The sequence below is a fragment of the Solanum dulcamara genome, chromosome 7 (genome assembly GCF_947179165.1).
Source record: "Solanum dulcamara chromosome 7, daSolDulc1.2, whole genome shotgun sequence".
In the NCBI taxonomy this organism is placed as follows: Eukaryota; Viridiplantae; Streptophyta; class Magnoliopsida; order Solanales; family Solanaceae; genus Solanum; species Solanum dulcamara.
Window position 1 is genome coordinate 24,187,412 of NC_077243.1, and position 23,081 is coordinate 24,210,492.

General features: G+C 35.0%; 2 protein-coding genes across 2 annotated transcripts; one reads left to right on the top strand and one right to left on the bottom strand.

Moving 5' to 3' along the window:
* Positions 1-15,173: 15,173 nt before the first annotated feature.
* On the bottom strand, positions 15,174-18,757 carry LOC129894980 (BAG family molecular chaperone regulator 7). The gene is made up of 3 exons (XM_055970583.1): positions 17,919-18,757; positions 17,529-17,810; positions 15,174-15,605 (listed from the first exon to the last, which is right to left on the bottom strand). The coding sequence occupies exons 1-3, from the start codon at positions 18,636-18,638 to the stop codon at positions 15,375-15,377; spliced, it is 1,233 nt and encodes a 410-aa protein (XP_055826558.1). The 5' UTR covers positions 18,639-18,757; the 3' UTR covers positions 15,174-15,374.
* Positions 18,758-20,929: 2,172 nt separating this feature from the next.
* On the top strand, positions 20,930-22,614 carry LOC129894623 (uncharacterized). The gene is made up of 4 exons (XM_055970304.1): positions 20,930-21,016; positions 21,246-21,434; positions 22,011-22,172; positions 22,324-22,614. Exons 1-4 carry the CDS (start codon positions 20,930-20,932, stop codon positions 22,375-22,377), a joined length of 492 nt encoding a protein of 163 aa, XP_055826279.1. The 3' UTR covers positions 22,378-22,614.
* Positions 22,615-23,081: the final 467 nt, after the last annotated feature.

Below are 23,081 nucleotides of genomic sequence, written 5' to 3' on the forward strand. Positions count from 1 at the left end.
AATGAGACTTGTAAACCTTCTGACCATTGACTAAGCTTACGTGGCATTTATTTTTCTGACTCAATTACAACGCGTGATATCACACTCAAAAAAGCGAGTGAAAGCAATGAATTTGCTTTAAGAAATAAATAATAAAAAGGAAAAAAGAAAAAAAAACAAATTAAAGTTCCTAACCCCACCCTTTTCTTCTACCTTTTCTTTCGTAGTTCTGAGAAAACGATACGGATTGCCGGCGTTTCCTGCGACGCCATTTTCGTCTGCATCTCTACCCATTTTGTCCATTGAACCTTCATTAATGATTAGGTGTATTGGTGAGTTTTAGCAGAATGTTTCAGATGTTGAACAAGAAGGCGGTCAATGACGATTCTGTGTTGAGCTCTTGGTTTTACTGTGCGTTGTCTTCTTCTTCGAGCCTCAAAAATCTGCCACAAGATTTCTTCTTCAAGGAAGATCCCAAAAATGCTCACAATCTATTTTTGCAAATTTATTCAATTTTTGTCCAATTTCTCCTAATAAAGTGTTATCTCTTAAACTTTCTCCAGATTTGCAATGCAAAACATTTGCTATCAACAACTCAATCATAATTTGTAACATCACATAACCCCAGAATAAAAATTTCTAAAGAGTATATCTAAAGGGAACCTCAAGAAAGCCAACTTTCTTCATTTTTGTGTGAAGAAAAATGAAGAAGAAAAGAATAAGGAAAATGGATATGGTGTTGACGGTGGTTCGGGGGAGGGGGAGGTGGAGGAGAGGTGAGAGAAATAACATTTTTATATTTTTTGTTAAATTAAAAACTGTTAGAAAGATTAGTGGATGTTAGGTGGAATTTTTATATATAAGTGGGGCCCACTGATAAGTGGGCAACCCACTGATTTCCTCTCCCTTTTAGCCTATTTTTTTGCCTATATATTAAAGGCATATAGGTGAAGTGAAGATGTGCATCGAAATACAAATACATTTGCTGCTTTTCTCTTCTGCTCATTTCTCCTATATCTTTGTTCTTCTTTTTATCTTTTATTTGTTCTGTTGCCAATTTAATTTACAACACGTTATCAGCACGAGGCTCCGGCTAATTTTTCAAGGTAACAAAAAGTGGTAAGAGTTTTATTTAAATTTATTTTCATAAAATGGCAAATATTTCAAAAATTGAATTTGTTGTTTTGGATATCTCTGGAAAAGATTACTCCTCATGGGCACTAGATGCCGAAATTCATCTTGAATCGATGGGTCTGGCAGACACCATCAAAGATGATAACACGGCATCTAGTCAAGACCGTGCAAAAGCTATGATTTTCCTCCGCCACCATCTTGACGAGGGTCTTAAATTACAATATCTTACATTAAAAGATCCCTTGAAATTGTGAAAAAATTTAAAAGAAAGGTATGACCACCTGAAGTTGGTCATGCTTCCACAAGCACGTTATGACTGGTTAAATCTAAGACTGATGGACTTTAAAAATATAACTGAATATAATTCTGCTTTATTTAGAATTATAGCTCAGTTAACTTTATGCGGAGATGAAATCACGGAACAAGATAAACTTGAAAAAACATACTCCACATTTCCACCCGCGAATATGCTCCTGCAGCAGCAATATCGCGAAAAAGGCTTTAAAAAATATTCTGAATTACTTTCTCACCTTCTTATTGCTGAAAGACATAATGAACTACTAATGAAAAATCATGATAGTCGGCCAGTTGGTTCTTTGCCACTCCCTGAAGTGAATCAGGCAAATTCTAACCAACGAGAAAGAGGCCATGGCTCCAGTCGTGGTCGTGGTCGTGGTCGTAGTCAAATAAGAAATTTTAATCATGATGCTCGGCTGGCACCGAGAAATAACCAGCAATATAAAAGGCAGGGTAAAAAGCCAAAAGCTTTACCGAAAAATAATTCAGAAACAATATGTCATAGATGTGGAGGTGTGGGGCACTGGTCGCGTATTTGCCGGTCATCAAAACGCTTGGTTCAGCTATATCAGGCATCGTTAAATAGGGCAGAAAATAATCCAGAGACAAATTTTATCTCTGAGGACAATATTGAGCCCATGCATCTAGATGTAGCTGATTTCTTTAATTTTCCAGAAGTAAATATGAATGTTGATAAGCCCGATAATATTTAAACAATTCTCTTTGTTGTTGTATGTATTAAATATTATGTTTGTATTTTTTTAGATCCATGTAACAAAATAAAATTTTGTATAATAAATTATGTATTAATTATAATATTTACTTTCTTTCTTTGTGAAGAAAATATGGAAATGCCTCAAATCTTATTTGGATCAATGATAAATCACGAGGATATTTGTGTAATTGATAGTGGAACAACCCATGCTATATTTAAAGACGAGAAATATTTTTCCAATTTACTTAGAAGAAAAGCTAATGTTACTACAATTTCTGGTAATTCAAAAATGATAGAAGGCTCCGGAAGAGCTACTATAATTCTGCCTAAGGGAACAAAAATTGTTATAGAAGATGCACTATTTTCTTCTAAATCCCCAAGAAATTTGTTAAGTTTTAAAGATATCCGCAGAAATGGATATCATGTTGAGACACTAAATGAAATAAATATTGAATATCTTGGTATAACCAAGAGTGTCTCAGGCCAGAAATATATTTTGGAAAAATTACCAACTTTGTCATCTGGCCTATATTATGCAAAAATTAGTGCAATTGAAGCACATATGATCGTAAACCAGAAGTTTACTGATCCAAATACATTTGTGCTATGGCATGATCGAATAGGTCATCCTGGATCAATAATGATGAGACGAATTCTTGAAAATTCAACTGGACATCTGTTAAAGAACCAGAAGATTCTTACAAATGATGAATTCTCATGTGTGCTTATTATCATCTCGCAACCTGGCGTTTGCAAAGTTGTTAGCACAAATAATAAGATTGAGAGCACAATTCCCAGATTATCCAATTAAGGCCATTCGCCTTGATAATGCTGGAGAATTTACATCCCAAGCATTTAATGATTATTGCTTATCAATTGGGATAAAAATTGAACATCCTGTTGCTCATGTTCATACTCAAAATGGCCTTGCAGAGTCATTTATTAAGCGCCTACAATTAATAGCAAGACCTTTACTAATGAAAACAAAATTTCCAATTACTGTTTGGGGTCACGCTATCTTACATGCAGCAGCACTTGTACGTCTCAGACCGACACATTATAATAAATACTCTCCGTCACAATTAGTATTTGGTCATGAACCAAATATAGCCCATTTAAGAATTTTTGGTTGTACGGTATACGTGCCTGTAGCACCACCACAACGTACAAAAATGGGCCCTCAACGAAGGTTGGGCATATATGTTGGGTTTGACTCACCCTCCATAATTCGATACCTTGAACCGTTGACTGGAGATTTATTCACTGCTCGATTTGCAGATTGTCGGTTTGATGAAACAATTTTCCCGCCATTAGGGGGAGAGAAAAAAGAACCCGAAAAAGAAAAAGAAATTGCGTGGAAAGTTTTATCACTATCTCATTTTGATCCACATACCCGCACATGTGAGCAGGAGGTCCAGAAGATCATCCACTTACAGAAAATAGCAAATCAAATGCCAGATGCATTTACTGATTTGAAACGGATAACTAAGTCACATATCCCTGCAGTGAATGTACCTATCCGAATTGATGTTCCAAAAGGACCATCTACAAGTATCATAGCTTCTGAATCCCAAACACGCCAGAAGCGTGGTAGACCGTTGGGTTCAAAGGATAAAAATCCTAGCAAAAGATGCGTAAGAAATAATAAAGATGATACTACACATGGACTTCCTGAAGAAGGTCAAGGTTTGAGTAATCCTGATATTCCTGAAGAAATTAGTGAACCCGAGACTTAAGTGAATGAAGAACTTTCAATAAGTTCTACCGGTGATGAGATAAATTTAGATCGATCAAAAATTACGGTGGATAATATTTTTGCATATAATGTTGCAATTAACCTCATGCAAGATAGTGAAAGTCTTGAACCTAAATCCGTCGAAGATTGTCGACGTAGATGTGATTGGCCAGAATGGCAAAAGGCAATTCAATCAGAATTAGACTCACTTGCTAAACGTGAGGTTTTTGGACCTGTAGTCCAAACCCCTAAAGGTGTAAAACCAGTTGGTTATAAATGGGTTTTTGTGCGAAAACGAAATGAGAAAAATGAAATTGTAAGATACAAGGCACGCCTTATTGCACAAGGATTTTCTCAAAGACCGGGAGTCAACTATGAAGAAACATATTCACCAGTTATGGATGGAATAACTTTTCGATATCTCATCAGTTTAGCTGTACATAAAAATCTTGAAATACATCTAATGGATGTAGTTACAACTTACCTTTATGGTTCACTTGATAATGAAATTTACATGAAAATTCCAGATGGATTAAAATTGTCTGAAGCATGTAAAAGGTCTCGGGAAATGTACTCAATAAAACTGCAAAGATCATTATATGGTTTAAAACAATTAGGGCGTATGTGGTATAATCGCCTCAGTGAGTACTTGATAAATGAAGGCTATATAAATGATGTCATTTGCCCATGTGTTTTTATTAAGAAAACGGAATCAGAGTTTGTGATACTCGCCGTTTATGTTGATGACATAAATCTTATTGGAACCCCTGAAGAGGTCCAAAAGGCGATTGAATATCTAAAGAAAGAATTTGAAATGAAAGATCTCGGAAAGACAAAACTTTGTCTAGGCCTACAAATTGAACATTTAGCAGACGGAGTTTTTGTCCATCAATCTGCCTACACTGAGAAAATCTTAAAAAGATTTTACATGGACAAAGCACATCCATTAAGTACTCCAATGGTTGTTCGATCACTTGAAGTGGAAAAAGATCAATTTCGACCTCCAAGAGAGGATGAAGAAATTCTTGGTCCTGAAGTACCATATCTTAGTGCTATTGGTGCACTTATGTATCTTGCTAACGCAACTAGGCCTGATATAACATTTTCTGTTAATTTGCTAGCAAGGTATAGTTCATCCCCAACGCAAAGGCATTGGAACGGTATCAAACATATTTTGCGATACCTGAAGGGTACTATTGATATGGGTTTGTTTTATACTAACAAAGGTTGCGTAGACCTTATTGGTTATGCAGATGCAGGTTATTTATCAGACCCACATAAAGCTCGATCTCAGACAGGTTATCTGTTTACACACGGAGGGACTGCTATATCATGGCGATCTACAAAACAGTCCATTGTTGCTACTTCTTCAAATCATGCTGAAATAATAGCAATTCATGAAGAAAGTAGAGAATGTGTGTGGTTGAGATCGATGATACAGTTCATCAAAGAAAGATGTGGTCTGGAAAATAATGTTAAAGTACCCACAATTATATTCGAAGACAATGCCGCGTGTATAGCTCAATTGAAAGGTGGCTTCATAAAAGGAGACAGAACGAAACACATTTCACCAAAATTATTCTTCACACATGATCTTCAGAAGAACGGTGAAATTGATGTACAACAAGTTCGTTCAAGTGATAATCTTGCAGATTTATTCACAAAGGCATTACCAACATCAACTTTTGAGAAGCTAAGGCATAAGGTTGGAATGCGCCGTCTCCAAAATATCAAATGAAGTTTTCATCAGGGGGAGTAAAATACGCGCTGCACTCTTTTTTCCTTAACCAAGGTTTTGTCCCACTGGGTTTTCCTGGTAAGGTTTTTAATGAGGCAGCAATTAAGGCGTATTACCAGATATGTAGACACAACATCTATGAAAGCACATTATACGTGTACATCCAAGGGGGAGTGTTAGAAAGATTAGTGGATGTTAGGTGGAATTTTTATATATAAGTGGGGCCCACTGATAAGTGGGCAACCCACTGATTTCCTCTCCCTTTTAGCCTATTTTTTTGCCTATATATTGAAGGCATATAGGTGAAGTGAAGATGTGCATCGAAATACAAATACATTTGCTGCTTTTCTCTTCTGCTCATTTCTCCTATATCTTTGTTCTTCTTTTTATCTTTTATTTGTTCTGTTGCCAATTTAATTTACAATAAAAACTTATTATTTTTGGTTTTTATTTAATATTTTTGGTTAATAATTAAAAATAAGTTATGAAGATAATTATGACTTGGCATTAATATATGTGACGTGGATGTGACATATTATTTATGTAAGGGAGAGTAAGCTGCACACATGGTTGGAAGGGTTTAAAAAACTTATTTTATTTGAGTTTAAGGTTTCAATTGACAAACGGTTAAGTAGAAGGATCCATAATACAAATTCATACGAGTACAAGAGTTCATCAGATCATTTCTCCATATTTAAATATAAACAAAAGAGTACTATTACGTGCAATACACACCGTTGTTATGCCAACTAGTGGACAGAAACAAGACATAACATATAAATATACACGTATCATTGGTATAATACATTTTCACTTGTAAAAGAAAGGCATAATACATAACTATGACCCTTAACTTGGATTTAGCTGGCAACTATGACATCTAACTTTACTAATGCACAATTAGACACTTTAACTATTCAAAACTTGAACAAATAGACATATTCATTCTACATGGCATCCTACATGGCAATTTTGTGTCCTACGTGTATTGTGCCACGTAGGATATGCGTCTCTACTTGTTCAATTTTATACAAGTTTAAGTGTCTACTTGTGCATCTAAAGTTGGAGAGTACAAAAATGTGAAATGAAGCCAAATTAAAGGGCATATTTATGCATTATGTCTGAAAGAAAGGCAACGTATATACAAATGATCTATTGGAGATCAACATGTGTTAACCTACAAATTACTAGTAACATACTATACTATAGAATATTTTTAAGAGTTTTAATTTTGTATCCTTATGTAAAAATCGTGTATCTTACTTAAAGGCGAATCCAGGATTTGAAGTCTCTGGTGCCATAGTGGATCGATCGTCCACTGTCGACGGAAAAAGCAATAGCAACGGCGCGAGGCTGAGGCGACTCGCAAGGGAGGTTGATATTTGGAGAATCCGACCCCTCTCCACTTCTTATTCATATATCACTGATGCAAATTTTTAAGTAATCAAGTGTCTTAATCATGATTAAAGAATATATACTATCATTTAAATCTATCTAGTTTTAGCCATATAATAAGTCATATCATAATTTTTTAGCACCATTATTTAGATCATTTAGTTATCTATAGTTTTTCCATTCACAAAAAAAAATGTTTCTTCGCAGATAAATTTCTGCCAATTGAAAATTAATATTAAATAAGTTATTTTATGAAGAAAAAGCATTGTAAATTATAAAATAAAAATTATAGCATTTAGATATTAAATAAAAAGTATTGAAAATTACTTTGCCATAAAATACCAAATAAAAATAAAGTAATTTTGTTTTAGACAATTTTTTCAAAAGTAGGTAGATATTTTTGAAAAAGGAAAATGTCTATAGATCTTGATCGTGATTGTAACGACCTGCTTCCAGTCGGTCACGCCGCTATCGAGCCAGTAGTAATCCTGTCTCAATTTATGTCTCTACTTTCGAAACTGTCTTTCCTTTCTATGAACGAATCAGTGTCGTTAAGGGTAAACCATTAGGGAATGAATACGGGCCAGAAAAGCTTGCGTAGTGATTTCAGAAAAATTGAGTCTAGGTCAGACTTGGACGAATTATGAGTCAGGAGAAATCTAGGGCGATCCAAATTTGGATAGGGGATTGAATCTTTAATTTGATTAGGTTAGCTGATATCCAAGAAGATAGAAAGCCTGTGCGACTTTACGGAATCGCATTTGGGTGAGCAAAACTCTCGAAATTAGACTTGGCGTGGAAGGTATATTTTAAGGTGTCTTAGGGTGAGGCTATGTTGTGATATGGGAGACTTGGAGACTCTTTACGAGCTTATTGTGTTCGCATATCCCGTCAGAGTGGAATGGTCCCGCTGTGGCGAGACAAATGGGATTTAAAGTCGGAAAAAAGTCCAAAAATGGTTTTAGTCATTCCCACTTCCTTCTTAAAAGACCAGAAGCGACCTAGGGCAATTTTCTACTGCTTTCCATCATAATTTGTGTCAAAGGTAATTAAATTACTCCCTAAACTTGTAATTTGATTTTCTAAGACCCATAATTATTGGTGGGTGATCATTGGGGGAGAGTTTTGGCCTGAAACGAAGGGTGGGAAGTAGCATTAGAATAGGGGGTTAGGATCATGGATTTTGCCTAGGAAGGGAATTATGTTATAATTCATGTTAATTATGTCATTTTATTGATCCTTTGTACGTATTTATTATTTTTAGACCAAGAACAAGATGAACGAACTCGAAAAGTGAAAGCTCTTGCGCTTTAGAGTTGTCAAGGCTTGATTTCGAGGTAGGTGATGATTTTGTTTTCCGTATGTGATTCATGTACTTGCTAAATTACTCCATTATATGAATATGTGTATATGAATTATGTGAAATAATTACTTACTGGTCATGACTTGTGATGAGCCTGTTCTTGGTAGATATGATAGTTTGACTATTTGTTGTGATTGTGACTGGCTTGTATGCTTGAATTTGGTGTCACATTCTGACACACATTTAGGGGTGTTACGTTCCGATACATACTTGGATCGGGTGCCACATTTCGACACAATCTTTGAATCAGATATCACGTTCCGACACATATTGAGTGTTATAAGTCCCATGAGAGAATCCTTATGTGATATTGCATGATATTGAGACTGATGAATTGTGATAATGTTGAGTACTAGTTAGGAGATGATATTAGTTAAGTCTGTTCTGTATATATGTACTTATGGTGCTGTATTTACATGTCCATGTCTCGCTTATTGGCTAGCCGCGCGATCCTACCAGTACACTATTATTTTTGTGTATTGATAATATACTTGCTCTATTTTTTGTTGAGTACAAGACATATTCAGACGACTGCCGATAGACCTAGAATAGAGGACCATAAGCTATCAGAGTTCAAGTGTGAGTCAACTCCTTCAGGCAGCCATGAGCTCTCCTCATTCTAGTCCTTCTTTCAGGATTAGACTTTCAAACACTGTTTACCTTATGGATATTTGGGGTTGCATCCCCTTTTTCTAGTCTTGTTACTTGTTAGAGTTTTGGTACTTCGACTTTCAGATTCTATGGATATTTCTGCATGATTAGTTGAACTGGCTGAGTTTATGGGGATTCAACACCCTTTCTCTTATATTTAATCTTTTTAGTACCTTATATATTTTATATCTTGCGATAACTCAGACTAGAGCCTTTATTGGTTCTCTAGGGTCCACGTTTATTATTTATATATGTCATGTATATATATATATATATATATATATATATATATATATTCTGTCGAAGTCTGTGGGTGGCGTGGCACCCTACCAAACCTTAATAGATTTGCCCCTGATCTTACTCCCTCGCTCATGTTTACTTATCTATGTTTAACTTGACATATTCCATAAGAAGCAATAAATAAAATAATAATTTTACTATATTATCCTTAAATATTATAAATCATCTCATTCATTAGGAAACGAATTGGAAATAAACACTTACTTAAAAATAAGAATAAAATAAGTATATAATGATAAATTATTTCATGATTTTTTAAACTGGACAAGTAAACGTGAATATCTTTTAGTGAAAAATTAAAATCTTATATATAATTAGTATTATTCATAGAAAAAATTCTAGACAACATTAAAGTGATGTATTGGTAAAACTTCACTTCCCAAACGTGCCTGCTGCTTAGGATTTCTTATTAATAATTTGATAGGCTGGCGGAAGTTGAGACCTTGACCTTGAGTTCAAGCTAAACATATTTTGATATTCTTCTTAGTTGGTGCCAGGGCAGTAAAATTTAGTAATTTTGACTCAACAAATCATATATTTATACTATTAATTTTTTTTAATTAAATATGTATAAATAAATTATTCAAAAATTGATAAGATAAAATTTGAAAATTCATAAACTAAATATTCTGAATCTGCTTATAAACTTGGTGATAAGAAACGTGTTATTGGTTTAATTAAACTATTTCTTTTTCTCATATTTGCACTTATTGTTTTTTTAGAATCATTTTTGCCAGTTTTCTTAACTTCAATACACGGCATTCTTCGAGGTCGTGTTTTCCTATATCTAGTTTCGTCAAAATGGAACACTCAAACTATTATAATATTCCATGTTTTTTTGCGACAAGTTCGAAAATTATTAATTAATTAGCGTTGGGAATCAAATGAAATATTATAAGAAGAAAGAGAAAGAGGTGGTTTTGATACAAGTCAAATTGCAAAGATTGAGGAAATCTCTTGGAAATAAAATACTAGGCCATATTATTTTTATGAACTCATTGTGTATCAGTAGTTAGGGATGTACAGGGCAAATCGATAAATTGCACCAAATCGATAAATCGAATCAAATCGGAGAAAAAATTCGATTAGTGGTTTGGTTTGACTTGATTTAGTGTTTGGAAAAAAAACCAACCATTATAGGGTTGGTTTGGTTTTAACTAAAAAAAGTCAAATCGAACTCAAACCAACCCGATTATAGATATACTACTTTTAAATTATGTTATACATAAAAATATTTATTAAAATGTAATTTATAAATATTTTTTTAAAACTTTTCATAATTTTTTATTTTTTTCCTTACATTTAGATTTGGACTTGAGAAGCCCATCTAAATAATATAAAAAAAATTCATCTTAGAAAGTTATATTATAAAGTTAAAACTTCAAACAGTGTTTTGCATCTATCTTATATGTTGATATTTTGTACTAGAACTCTTTTTAAGAAGCACTGTGCTTTTTATTAGATACTATGAAAAATCCGAGAAATCCGAAAAAACTCGAAAAATCCGAGAAAAATTGATATCGAAAAACCCGACTTTTATTGATTTGGTTTGGTTTATAGATTTAATAACCCGACACAAATGGTTTAATTTGATTTGTAAACAACCCGATCCATGTACATTCCTACCAGTAGTAATAGTATAGACTTATACATCATGTTATAGTCGGCGCCTAACTCCTAAATTATTATTTTAATTTCAATTAATACGTACTCTATTAATTCTGCATTACGTCTAGAACAAGGAAATCATGCAACCAAAAAAGGCACATGAAATGTATGCAATTATTAGGTGGTTATGAGACTTTTTTGTGGCAAACACAAACCTTTTTTGGTACTACTAAAACCGTTTCTCAAATGATTTGGTCAAACATAAAATATTCAAAATATTTTTCGAAAAAGATTTTATTTGAAGCTACGCCGAACATATCCCAAGTTGGGTTTAAGCTCGAAGCCCAATCCATTTGCCACCAGGCTTGTACCATCTCTACATCGAAATCATTCCAATAAAATTCATCAGTCCAATGAGAGAAATATGTAGGACCGAATAGACTAAAAGCCCGTTTGAATTGACTTGTCAGTTGTTTATAAGCTATTTTCAGTTTTTTTGAATGTTTGACTAGTCAATTTAAAGTTATTTTGTACTTAAAATAAGCCCAAAAAATAATTGGATCGGTTTGACTTAACTTATCTAAACCAGCTTATAAGCTAAAAATGATTTATAAGCCAAAACAATATAAGTTGGGCTACCCAATTAATTTTTTTTGAGCTTATAAAATAAGTTAAGTCAAACAGGCACTAACAATAGATCAATTGACTAGCACTGGGCTGGAGATAGCTACGCTTCATAATGTCAACTTCCCAATTGAAAAGGAAAAACACATTTTTCGAACTTAGCTGGCCAACCCAACAAACAAGCGCACACATCAAGGCGTTCTGCCAACGACCGAAGGCGATCGCTCAAGAAACAGGATTCAACCCCGATAAATTAAATGCGATGCAGTGAAAGGCATTACAGACTATGTGGACGGTGACCTAAAAGATATGTCGATAGCTGACCAACCACTTTCTAATGAAGTCAAAGCGTGTTGAAGCTAATTTTGATGATAATATGCAGGTTTCATAAAAAAGAAAGAAGCAAAGAAATCAACAAAGATTTCTCAGCAGCAAATCAAGAAGGATCTACAAGTGATTTACAAGCCAAGTATAAGGCAAGGAAAGGAAAGCAAATAATCAGCAAAAGAAGGAAAGCAAGTAAAAAGGAATCTACAAAGAAGGAAACAATACCAAACTGATTGAAGAAAAGATTTGCAGACAAATCAAGGGGAATCAGACCTTAATTTATGGAGGACAATCTTCTTAGAAAGAAGGATACACCTTCCTCTCTAAGGATCAATTCCTTTGGGTTGCACTCAACCTCAATAAACTATAAATCAATCAAGACTTGGCTGAAGTATTCACTCTGTCGAATACACTTATACAATCTTTATTCTACTTTAGCAAGCATTGTTATTGCTTTTAAATTTCTGTATACTTAAAAAGAGAAGAGAGAATTAGAGTGGTGTGGCATTGTATCAAAAAGAATCTGGAAAAAAAAGAGTGATCAAGAAAAGAATTGAGTGTAGATCTAGGATCTACTTTTGTTCCTTTTTGTAACCTTCCATAAGCTTTAGTAGAACAACCTTGCAACCCAAGGGAACTGGACTAAGATCTACATTAGATCCCAACAAGTATAAAAACATCCGGCGTCACATTTCCTTCTTGCTCCTTACAGTCTACTTATTATCTCTGATTTTATTAGTTAATTATTTTTGTTGCAAGTCGACTAAAGATTTTTAAAATAGTCAATTCACCCCCCCCCCCCCTCTTGCACTTTTAGAAAATGGAAACAACAAGACTTAGGATCTTATCGAACAAGAAGTTCGAAAATGAAGATCAAGTTCGGAACGAGATGATGGGATCAGTCTATGAATTTTCATTCCTTTTCTTTTGCTGCATTTCACTCAAAGAGTTGAAGGGAGATAGTGCATCAAGTTGTTTGCAAGGGCCAACTTGATCCTCTTCCCTAGAAACCACTAAATTTTATGAAATAGACATATACTCCTGTAGGGAGTAGTATTTATTGTAAAGAAATAGACCTTGCCCTAACTCAATCTAAAAGTTAACTGATGAGAGAATGATTGCTCGAAAGAACAAAAATCATCTATGTATTGACCATTGAACTTGCTAACTGATGTGCCGGCATTAGATGACACATTTGACGCTTTTAACTATGAATAAATGCTAGATCTTAAGCAATAATAGTGTCGTTTGATGATTTTTCTACTATATTGGATAGGAAATCACACAAAAAAGGAAAAGAAAGCAAAATTGAGCTAAGTGGAATAAAAAGTGACTATGACGGGATCTCTAACGGATCGTCACATATCCGGTAGACCGTCAGCTCCACTGTCAAGAGCTAATAGAAGCACACTGGAAGGCTTCGATGGTCCATCTGATGGACCGTCACACCTGCGATGAGCCGTCAGACAAATATTTGCTAAGGGTATCTTAACGAAGCTATTGACAAGAGCTGATGATCAGAGCGACAGAATGTCACACTTGTTATGGGATGTTAGACAAAACCTCACGCATGCTTCAGAGGGCCAGCTTTGACGTTGTAAATTTCAAATTTTATGGCACTATAGCTAGTATTTTCTAGGGTTTATTTTATTATCTTTTTTTTTAGCAAAGAACGCATTGACAATGTATGTTATGACTAAAGGTTATTCATAGATTACTGGATTTTTGAAATCAAAATCTTGTTTGATTGACTTTAATTTGTAAGTAAATTCTTATTCAATAAATGCAATTGAGTATTTTTTTTCAATTATCATGAATGGTTAAACCCCACGATCAAGGATTGTGCGATCCATGACAATTTGACCTAAATAAAGGGTGTGTATAGAATAAAACCTACAATGTGATTGTATGCCTTGTTAGTTCTTTCGTTTTATCCGATTTCTAATGATTGCAAACATTAAATCTTGTTATGGGTTTAACTTGTTTGAGTAAAAAAGTGCAAAACCTAGTAAATGAGCTAATAACAAGAATTCGAGCTTATTAAAACTCGGCTAATGGTTAATGTTGTTGCAAGATTAACCAACTCGAAGTAAATGTCATTTGCTTAAGGTCAAACTTTTAGTTTGGAAGAACAAAAGTGACACATTTAATTTGGTTCAGAAACAATTAAATGCATCATGAAGTTTGACAAACTAACACTATAAGGTTGAATTCTGTAATTACCCGAGATAAGTCATTCAGTTTTGCGAACGTAATTCTGATTTTTCTCTCTATAAATTTCCCATTTCAAATCAATATTGTCGAAGTTAAGGATTACAAGTTGATACCAAAAGTTATTCAAATCCCCCAAACTTTCCCTTTCTTTGAAAATAAGTAACTAATATTAGTTGCATATGAATTAGTTCTCACAAATTCGACTCCAATCTTGTTGGGTTCTATATTTGACAATGACTGCATTATACTACTTAATTGGAGGTATAATTTGGGTGTATCACTAACCCCTCTTTAGAATTGGATCTGCCCGGGGCAGCCCTTGGACTGGTCTGCGTAGCGCACCGCCTTGCCAGACTAGCAAAGCTACTGGGAAGTATAAACAGCATTATAGCACACTAGTTCACAAATCTTGACTTAGCTCATGTCTGTTCAATATTTTTCAAACTGTAAATTGTTTATCGTCGTTTGGTTGCCAGAATGATTTTCCTCGCATATTCAGAAGGGAAAAGCCAATAGAAGTATGCACTATGCACAACACAACCACAAGCAAATTCAACAGATGGTATCTGTAGAGTTTCTACATCTGCTTCAGACCATTACCATGCCCCATTCACCCGAAGAAAAAAGGAGCAAAATTGTGATACAAAATTACAGTGCAAAATATGGTGTTTCATATCCTTCTTGTGCCTTTTGCACGTGCAACACCAACTCACGAATAATGTATTTTCACTTCTAACAAACAACAGCTACCCGTATGTGCATGGCTAACAAGGTTGAGGTAGGGAATTGCCAGTCTTAAAGCTTTTACCCGTAGCTAACCAATTTTTGCAACCTGGTCTTACAACTTAGCTAAGTTGAAAGCAACTACACAACATTAGCAGTCCCAACTGAAACTTGAACACGTCTAAGGTCAAATTGGAATCACGATTCATGTTTTCCACATTATTAATAACACAAAGAGATGCTAGTGGACATTGTCATAGCACGAGGTCTACTGAACATGATAGTGAAATGCATGTGATTTACAAAGGAAACATCAAGCATTACACTTGACATGATCACCTATGCATCAAAAGATATCCCTACAAGTGGGTTGAGCGCTAAGCCAAGTGAAAATCTCATACCAAAAGATAGAGGAAGATGACATACTAGCTCTGATCTCCATTATCCAGAATAAAAGAAACGTTAACAACAGTAGTACTAGCTTCATACCGTAGTCGGTCCTACTTAGAACATACAACACTAGCAAACCCCAGAGACCAGTGGAATCTCACATGTCAGACTCATAGTAGACTCATAAGCATCCTTCAAAGGTTTCAGTACCATTTGACTCGTCAAGCATTCGAACAACTTGAGCCACACCAGCTGCAAGCTCCTTCTGAATGGCACCATCTGGCATATCAAATGTTCTCCTTCTTGCAACAGATAAAGGCCTCCCACCAGGTTGGGGGTCGATAACATCAAGCATTGCTTCTAACTCGTCCACCATGGACTTCTTTGCAGATCGCACCATCATATCCGCACCCTAATATAGAAGGAAAGTAAAGAATAAATGCATTTCTGGAGCAAAAGGAAAATGCAAAAAAGGGTCGAGACTGCCAAAGTTTTGCATAACACAATTGCAAGTAAAGAAAATATGTGATCCCATTATATGCACACATTTGATGTTATTGACAAACTATGTTTATGGATTCTAATATAGAAACTGAAATTAGTCGAAGATAACATTGACGGTTGCTGCAGTAGGCACTATTTAATGCAAATATATGAAAATACAAACCGAAAAAGTTTTAACAGGAAGTATTTACAAAAGTGACGAAGCTGCTGCAAAGCTAGCTGGAGAACAGAAAATTTGTGCTTCCCCACCTCAATATCAGGAAAGACAGCAACATAGTAATAATAAACTGCATCCTTATGTTGCCCGTTTAGTTCAGACAATACGAAGAATGTACAATCCATGTTGCCAGCAAAATAGCAAAGGTCGTGGGTATAATTTTTCATTGTTCAGATCCAGACTTCCTATTAATGCCCTTCCTATTTGATGAACTATGTCAATTATAGACCATCTAACACTCCCAAACCCAATGGAGAAAGAAAAGAAATAAGAACAAAAAATACAGACGAATCACTAAAATGAGGGGGCTGAAAGTAACTACTACAAACATCTGAGAACTATAGATCCAAGAACTCATAAATGATACTTTGCATACGAAAGTAACATTTCCAAGAAGCAAATTTCTAGTACTCTATCCATTCCAATTTATAAGCCTTCTTATTTGATTTTTTGGACAACTCGAAGTCTTTGACAATACTATTTTGTACAATATTCACAACTTTCAAATATCCAAATCCATTTAACTAATCAAATCATAAATTTTGGTGTGCTTTTTTCTAGTATTACTTTAATATTTTCTTCAACTACCACTTGTAGGGGTGTTCATGGTTCGGTTTGGGTCGGTTATTGATTAAAACCATAATCAAATCAATTTAATCGGTTTTTAAATGTCTAAAACCATAACCAAACCAAGTAAAATAATAACCACCGGTTTGGTTATTGTCGGTTTGGTTCGGTTTGGTTCGATTTTTCGATTTATGACTAGCCGGGACAATTCAAATATTCTCTCTCTACATTCTTCAAATTTCTTATGAAGCTCTTTTTTTCTCACGGCTCACAAGGACGAACTTTGCTGCATATTGAGGGAAAGACATGCTGATGGCAAATCAGACGGACCAAACTTGCAACACAGTTTAGATATTATAAAGAACAAGTCAAACAGAGGTTCCAAAATACAAACAACTTTGTCCATTAAAATGAAAAAATTACATATTTAAACTAAACTAGCTAGAGAATCCATAATATAATCAAAAGTACTTCGACCATCTTCCTTAGCTTAAAAGGAAAAGAGATAGTAGAATTTTTACGTTTTACCCTTATGTTGCTTAGTGTTTACAACTTATTAGAATTTAGAGTTGGACTTTGATTGTTGGACTTGGACATATTCTTTTAAGACATGAGACTTAAAAATAAATAGATCAAAATTAAATTAATAATTAAAAGGTATAAAATATCTTTAATTATTTATGAAAAGCTAATATTATACATATAAATAATTATAAATTTTATGTATATAATTATGGTTTGATTCGGTTATTTATTCGGTTATTTTTTACTATAACCATAACCAAACCAAATATTATCGGTTTTTCAAATTTAAAACCAAATCAAACCAAACCAAATCAAATGTCGGTTTTTTTTTCAATTTGGTTTTGGTTTTAACCAAAACTGTGAACAGCCCTAACCACTTGTATCTTACACTCCCTATCTAGTCAAACACCGTCATATCATTTCGAAAAGAAAAAAGTAACATTAGATAACAAAACTCAATAAGCCAATTGATACAAACAACTAGCAACATTGCCAAGCACGAACGAATACTACTATGTTTACCTCAATGGCATCAACAGTGAGTAGCAGCACAATAATCTTCTCAGAGAACCTCTGGCGTTCCTCAGCATCACGGGCAACACGTCTTCGGTAAGTGAAGTTGTTGAAGAGAGCCCTTAGCTCCTTCAACTTAGTCTTGGCAATGGCCAGTTCCCTCAGAGCACGCAGTGCCTGAGACCTCTTAATCAAGTAAGCCCTAAAGCTCATTTGAATTGCTAAAGCTGCATCTTGTGGTGACAGCTCCTTCCTCTTCCCCCTTCTCTTCTCCACTCTCTTCGCAAATACCTATACATCACAAACAAAGAAAACACAAATCCCATCATACAAAATTTCAAGATTTGTCATTCCTAAGTAAGATCTGTAACATTGATTACGAAAATCTGGAAACTGAACCTGTCTTAAGACGAGTGCCCCATGATGGGACGGCTCTTCAATCTCAACAAGGCGAGTACAACCAACAGATTTACCACTTTCACATTTCTTCTTCTTCTTATCTTTCTTCTCTTTTTTCTCACTTTCATCGCTATCGCTATCGCTGACATTTGATGCTTTGAAACTGTAACTACGTGAATCCTCCTCACCTTTTCCTTTGATCTCAGCACTAAATTTGTAGCTTTTATCCAAAGCACCTTTCTTCTTACCATCTTTCACCTCAGCAACCCATTTGTATTTCCGATCAACTCCGTCCTTCTCAGGGCTCTTGATGTCAGCCGTCCACGTGTACTTCCGCTCACCAATTTTGTTCTTCTTATTATTCTTCTCCTTCTCCCTTAACATCCGCTCGAGTGCGGTGACTCGGTCAGAAAGGCATTGCAACTCAGTACCGAGTCTTAACCGGTGCTGAACTCGGCGAATAGTGCTGAAAAAAGGGGTTCTTTCGATTTGGATCAGATCGGTGATGGTGTCAAAGTCGTCGAAAGGGGAGGTAAGATCGAGGAAGGTAGTGGGTCCGTTAGGCTTGGGGCAGATGAGATCGAGAGTGCAGTCAAGCTCATCTTCAATGAGGAATGAGGGTAAGTATGGGTTTAGAGGTAGGGTTTTGGATGTGAAAAATGAGGATTCGAAAGGAGAAGGAGAGTATTCGATGAGGTCAAATCTCCTTAAACGGCTCATTTTCGCTTGAATCTAGCAACCCAAAAGGCAAAAAAGATGTAAGCTTTGAAAAGGAAAGAGAAGAGAAGAGATGGTGAAAGAGTGATAAAGATGCAGAGGTTAATGTATTAGGTGGGGAAGAAAAAGAAGAAGTCAAAAAAGGATAATAAGAAAGTGACGGGGGATATTATTGGAATTTGACGGAGATTAGTGTAGAGTACTTAGGTTGATTGGTTAAAGCGTATAATATCGCCGCGCACGGGATATGTGTTTTTTTACGAATATGGCCCTGAAAAAGTTTAGGAATTTGCGCCGTACAAATAGACAAGAGAATCTTTAGATTGGGATTGTATATGAATGAAGATGAGGTTAAAGGGCATGTGGGGTTCTGACTTTTGTGGGCCACTGGCTGTTCAATTGAATTCAAAGGCAACCCAATTATAATTGATAAACAATGTACTTTTATCAGACAAATTTAAGTGGAGTAGGCTTTAGTCTTTTTGGAACTTTTTTATTGTGCATTAGCCATGTGAAATTCATTATCCCACCTAATTTTGAAATTGGGGTTATTTTCAATAAGATCTCGCATGTGGGATAACATTAGGATTTTTGTCCTGTTTCAATTAAGAAATGGAGATAGGCAAATTAATTTTCTCCTATTATCATCTGATATAGTCGAGGTATGATGGTCGGCCAGATTCAGTCCCTCCAAAGTGAAATGCACCCTCGAAATATATTGGTTCCAATTAATTACATATAACATATTTCGGTATACATGTGATTTACTTTATTATACAAATTCAATAATCATGCAAATACATCATGCTTTAATTGAAGGAAAAGATATATATAGATTATTTAGAATTATTTTGCAAACTTTCCTGGGGTGATAACCCCGTACCAATCAACATGCTAATGCAAATCTAGTGAAACACCAAATACAGAAACAAGATTCACAAGACTGTTGCAAATTAAACCCATTGCAATTATATGAAAAACATGAAAGAGTTACTGGGAAGGCAAATATGGAGGGAATTAAGAGACCATTTCAGTAGGCTTAAATGAAATACCAATTGGAAAGGACAGTGAGGAATGCACTGAGGAAGTTGGTAATGCAAAAAAGTCAAAAAGGGGAGGTGCACATACACCGTTCAAGAAGAAAATGCGTATTTTATGCGTTTCAAAAATTCTTGCATTCTTTAGCAACTTTTGATAAGAAAACGCATATTTTACACAAAAACGCGTATTTTATGCGTTTTCAGTTTTCTATAAATAGAGGGCCTCTTGCCCTCATTTAGATCATCCCACAAAAATACAATCCAAAAGAATAAGAACACAAAGAGAGTTATACACCAAGATAAATATTGTAGTCTTGAGTGTCCTCTTTAGTGAGTTATTTCTTTTACAAGAGAGACGTGTTTATTGTTGTTTTCTCCTTATTTTTTAGAGTAGTGTACTCCCATATTATCATAGTAAAATCTTTCTACCCCGTGGTTTTTTTTCTCTATCTGTTTGAGGGGTTTCCACGTAAAATTCTCGTGTCCAATTTATTTTTATTATTTATTATCATATCAAACTTTAATTGTGGTGTTTCATCCCCCCTAACAGTGGTATCAGAGCCCTCTGTTATTCTGTTTGTTTTATGCGAAGGTACTATCTGTGAATAGTAATTTTGTGAATAGTAAAATTCGGTGAAAAGTACTGTTCACGTGAATGATAAATTTTGATGACGGTACAATTTGTCATGATTGTTCGCAAAAATATTCAGAAATAATCTAGAAGGGTGTGAACCAAATAACAATATCGAGTACAACAAAGTTTGACGTTGAAAAATTCAATAAGACTAATTTCTCATTGTGGAAATTGAAAATAAGAGCGATATTGAGAAAAAAACAATTGCTTAGTTGCAATTGAAGGCAGACCCACAGACTTTACTAACGACAGCAAGTGGAACAACATAGACAGCAATGCTGTTGCTGATCTACACTTGACACTAGCTGATCAAGTGTTGTCTAGTATGACTGAAAAATGGACTGCGAAAGAAATATGTGATACTCTTACGGGATTGTACGAGGCCAAGTCTTTGCATAATAAAATCTTCTTAAAAAAAAGATTGTACACTCTTCGAATGGCAGAGTCCATGTCGGTTACTGAACACATCAATACTTTCAATACTCTATTTTTGCAACTTACAACAATGGGCTGCAAAATAGAGGGGACTGAATATACGGAGCTTCTACTTCAAAGTCTGTTTGACTCGTATGATCAACTCATCATCAACCTGACGAACAATATAGATAGTCTAGTTTTCGATGAAGTTGCAGCCGCTAGGGCTGGGCATAAAATACCAAAAACCGAATTACCGAACCGAATCGGCTATTTCGATATTTCGGTATTCGGTAATTCAGTTCGGTATTCGATATCGAATTTTATGTTTTGGTATTTTAATTTCGGTATTCGGTATTTACAAATATACCGTTCGGTATTCGGTAAATACCGAATACCGAAATTAAATGAGTAAGTGACCAGCCCATTGTATTCTCATTTCTCAATTCTGTAGGGCCTAAAGGAGTAAAGTCCCATAAATATATTAGTAAAATGTCTAGCCCAAATCCCTAAATTGTTCAGCCCAAATCCCTAACCCTAACTAAACATATTATACACCTTAATTTTTATCACTTTCATGGCTCTAGAGGCTGGTGGACGACATTGCTTTTTACAGCAGCACTGTCATCTGCGAAATATTTCATTCAACATGTTTCAAAATGGAACACCCTAACTCAGGCTCGTCGGAATATCTCTCATCATTATAACCTGGTAATTATCTTGCATATTATATCATTGAAGTACTATGAATCCTTGCCATATTTTTGCCAGTTCAGTATATTTATCACTACCTTCCATTTTTCTGTATTTTTCTTGTCTAAAATGGACTGCTATTGTGTAGATGATAAGCATAATGATGTCACATTTGAATCCCTAATTCTATTCGGTTTTTCCCCTCCATTTTCCCCAAATCCTTTCCTATATAAACTTATCTCTTCTTCATTTATAAAGGAGGGTTCTGAATACACGGATTTTATCATAAAAATAGAGATTTTTGATAGCTAAGAGAGTTTCGAAGCTTTTAGATTTCTTTAGAAAAGAGTTCTTTTCTTTCTTCTGCTACCTGAGTTTTCGTCTGGAGCCGGAAGATTTCAATCGTTGTGTGGAATAGCTCGTTTCAACTCATAGTACCAGTTTGTTGCTCTTGAAAAGGTAAAATTTTTCTTTTATCTTAACTCGTATTAGTCGATGTTCATGTTTGTGAATTGAATGAAGCTTTAGATCTCTTCTTTGAACTTTATGTCCATTTTTTCCTTCTCACCGTAGCTACATAGAATTTCTATATAGGCAAAAATTAGCAAGGAACATCACATTTTAGAGATTGGATTTGGTTGGGGAACTTTGGCTATGGAAGTTGTCAAGCAAACAGGATGTAAATATACTGGTATAACTCTCTCTGAGCAGCAACTAAATTATGCACAATCGAGAGTTGAGCAAGAAGGCCTTCAGGTATAGTACTTACAATGCCTATAGAAGCTCAAAATTTTTTAAATGACTAAACCTACATGTATGCACAGTTTAGTTCAGGATGATGTTTGTTTTTGTTGTTTGTTATGGTGATAACTTACTTTAATTGTTCTTCCTGTTTAATGCTCTTCAGGATATGAGTGTGGGCACATCATGGAACATATTAAGGCCAGAGACAGTGTCTTAATTGGTGCTGCAAGCCTGCTTGTTGCAGTAATATTGAAGTTGATACCTATTGAACATAAGAATACCTATTCAAATATCACTGATCAGCACCCTGGCTCAGTTGTATTCGATCCATTACATAGTTTGTTATTAAAAATCTTCATATTTTTTATTATTGCTATTGTGAATATGATGTACTAACATATTCCGTGTGGACTTCGACTTCAATATGGTATTATCGAATACCATACCGAACCGAATTTTATTTTACCGATTACCAAATTACCGAACCGAAGTTTGAAAATTCGGTATTTGATATATACTTTGAATTACCGAACCCAAACTTTGAAAATACCGAACCGAATACCAAACGCCCAGCCCTAGCAGCCGTTGTCTTAGAAGAAGAAAATCGACGCAAAAATAAGAAAGATAGACAAACAAGTTCGCAGCAAGCTGAAGCTTTGACAATAGTGGGAGAAAGACCAATGGAATGTGGCCCCCATAAGAGTCACAATCATGGTAGATCTAAATCAAGAAGTAAGAAGAATATCAAGTATCACAACTATGGCAAGAAAGGGCACATCAAGAAAGATTGTTGGTTCAAGAAGAAGAGTGAACACCCTGAGTCATCAAATGCTCAAGGGAATGTTGAAAGTACCTCGGATGATGGTGATATTTTATATAGTGAAGCAATATCAAATAATGAAGGTAGAAAATGTTTCATTA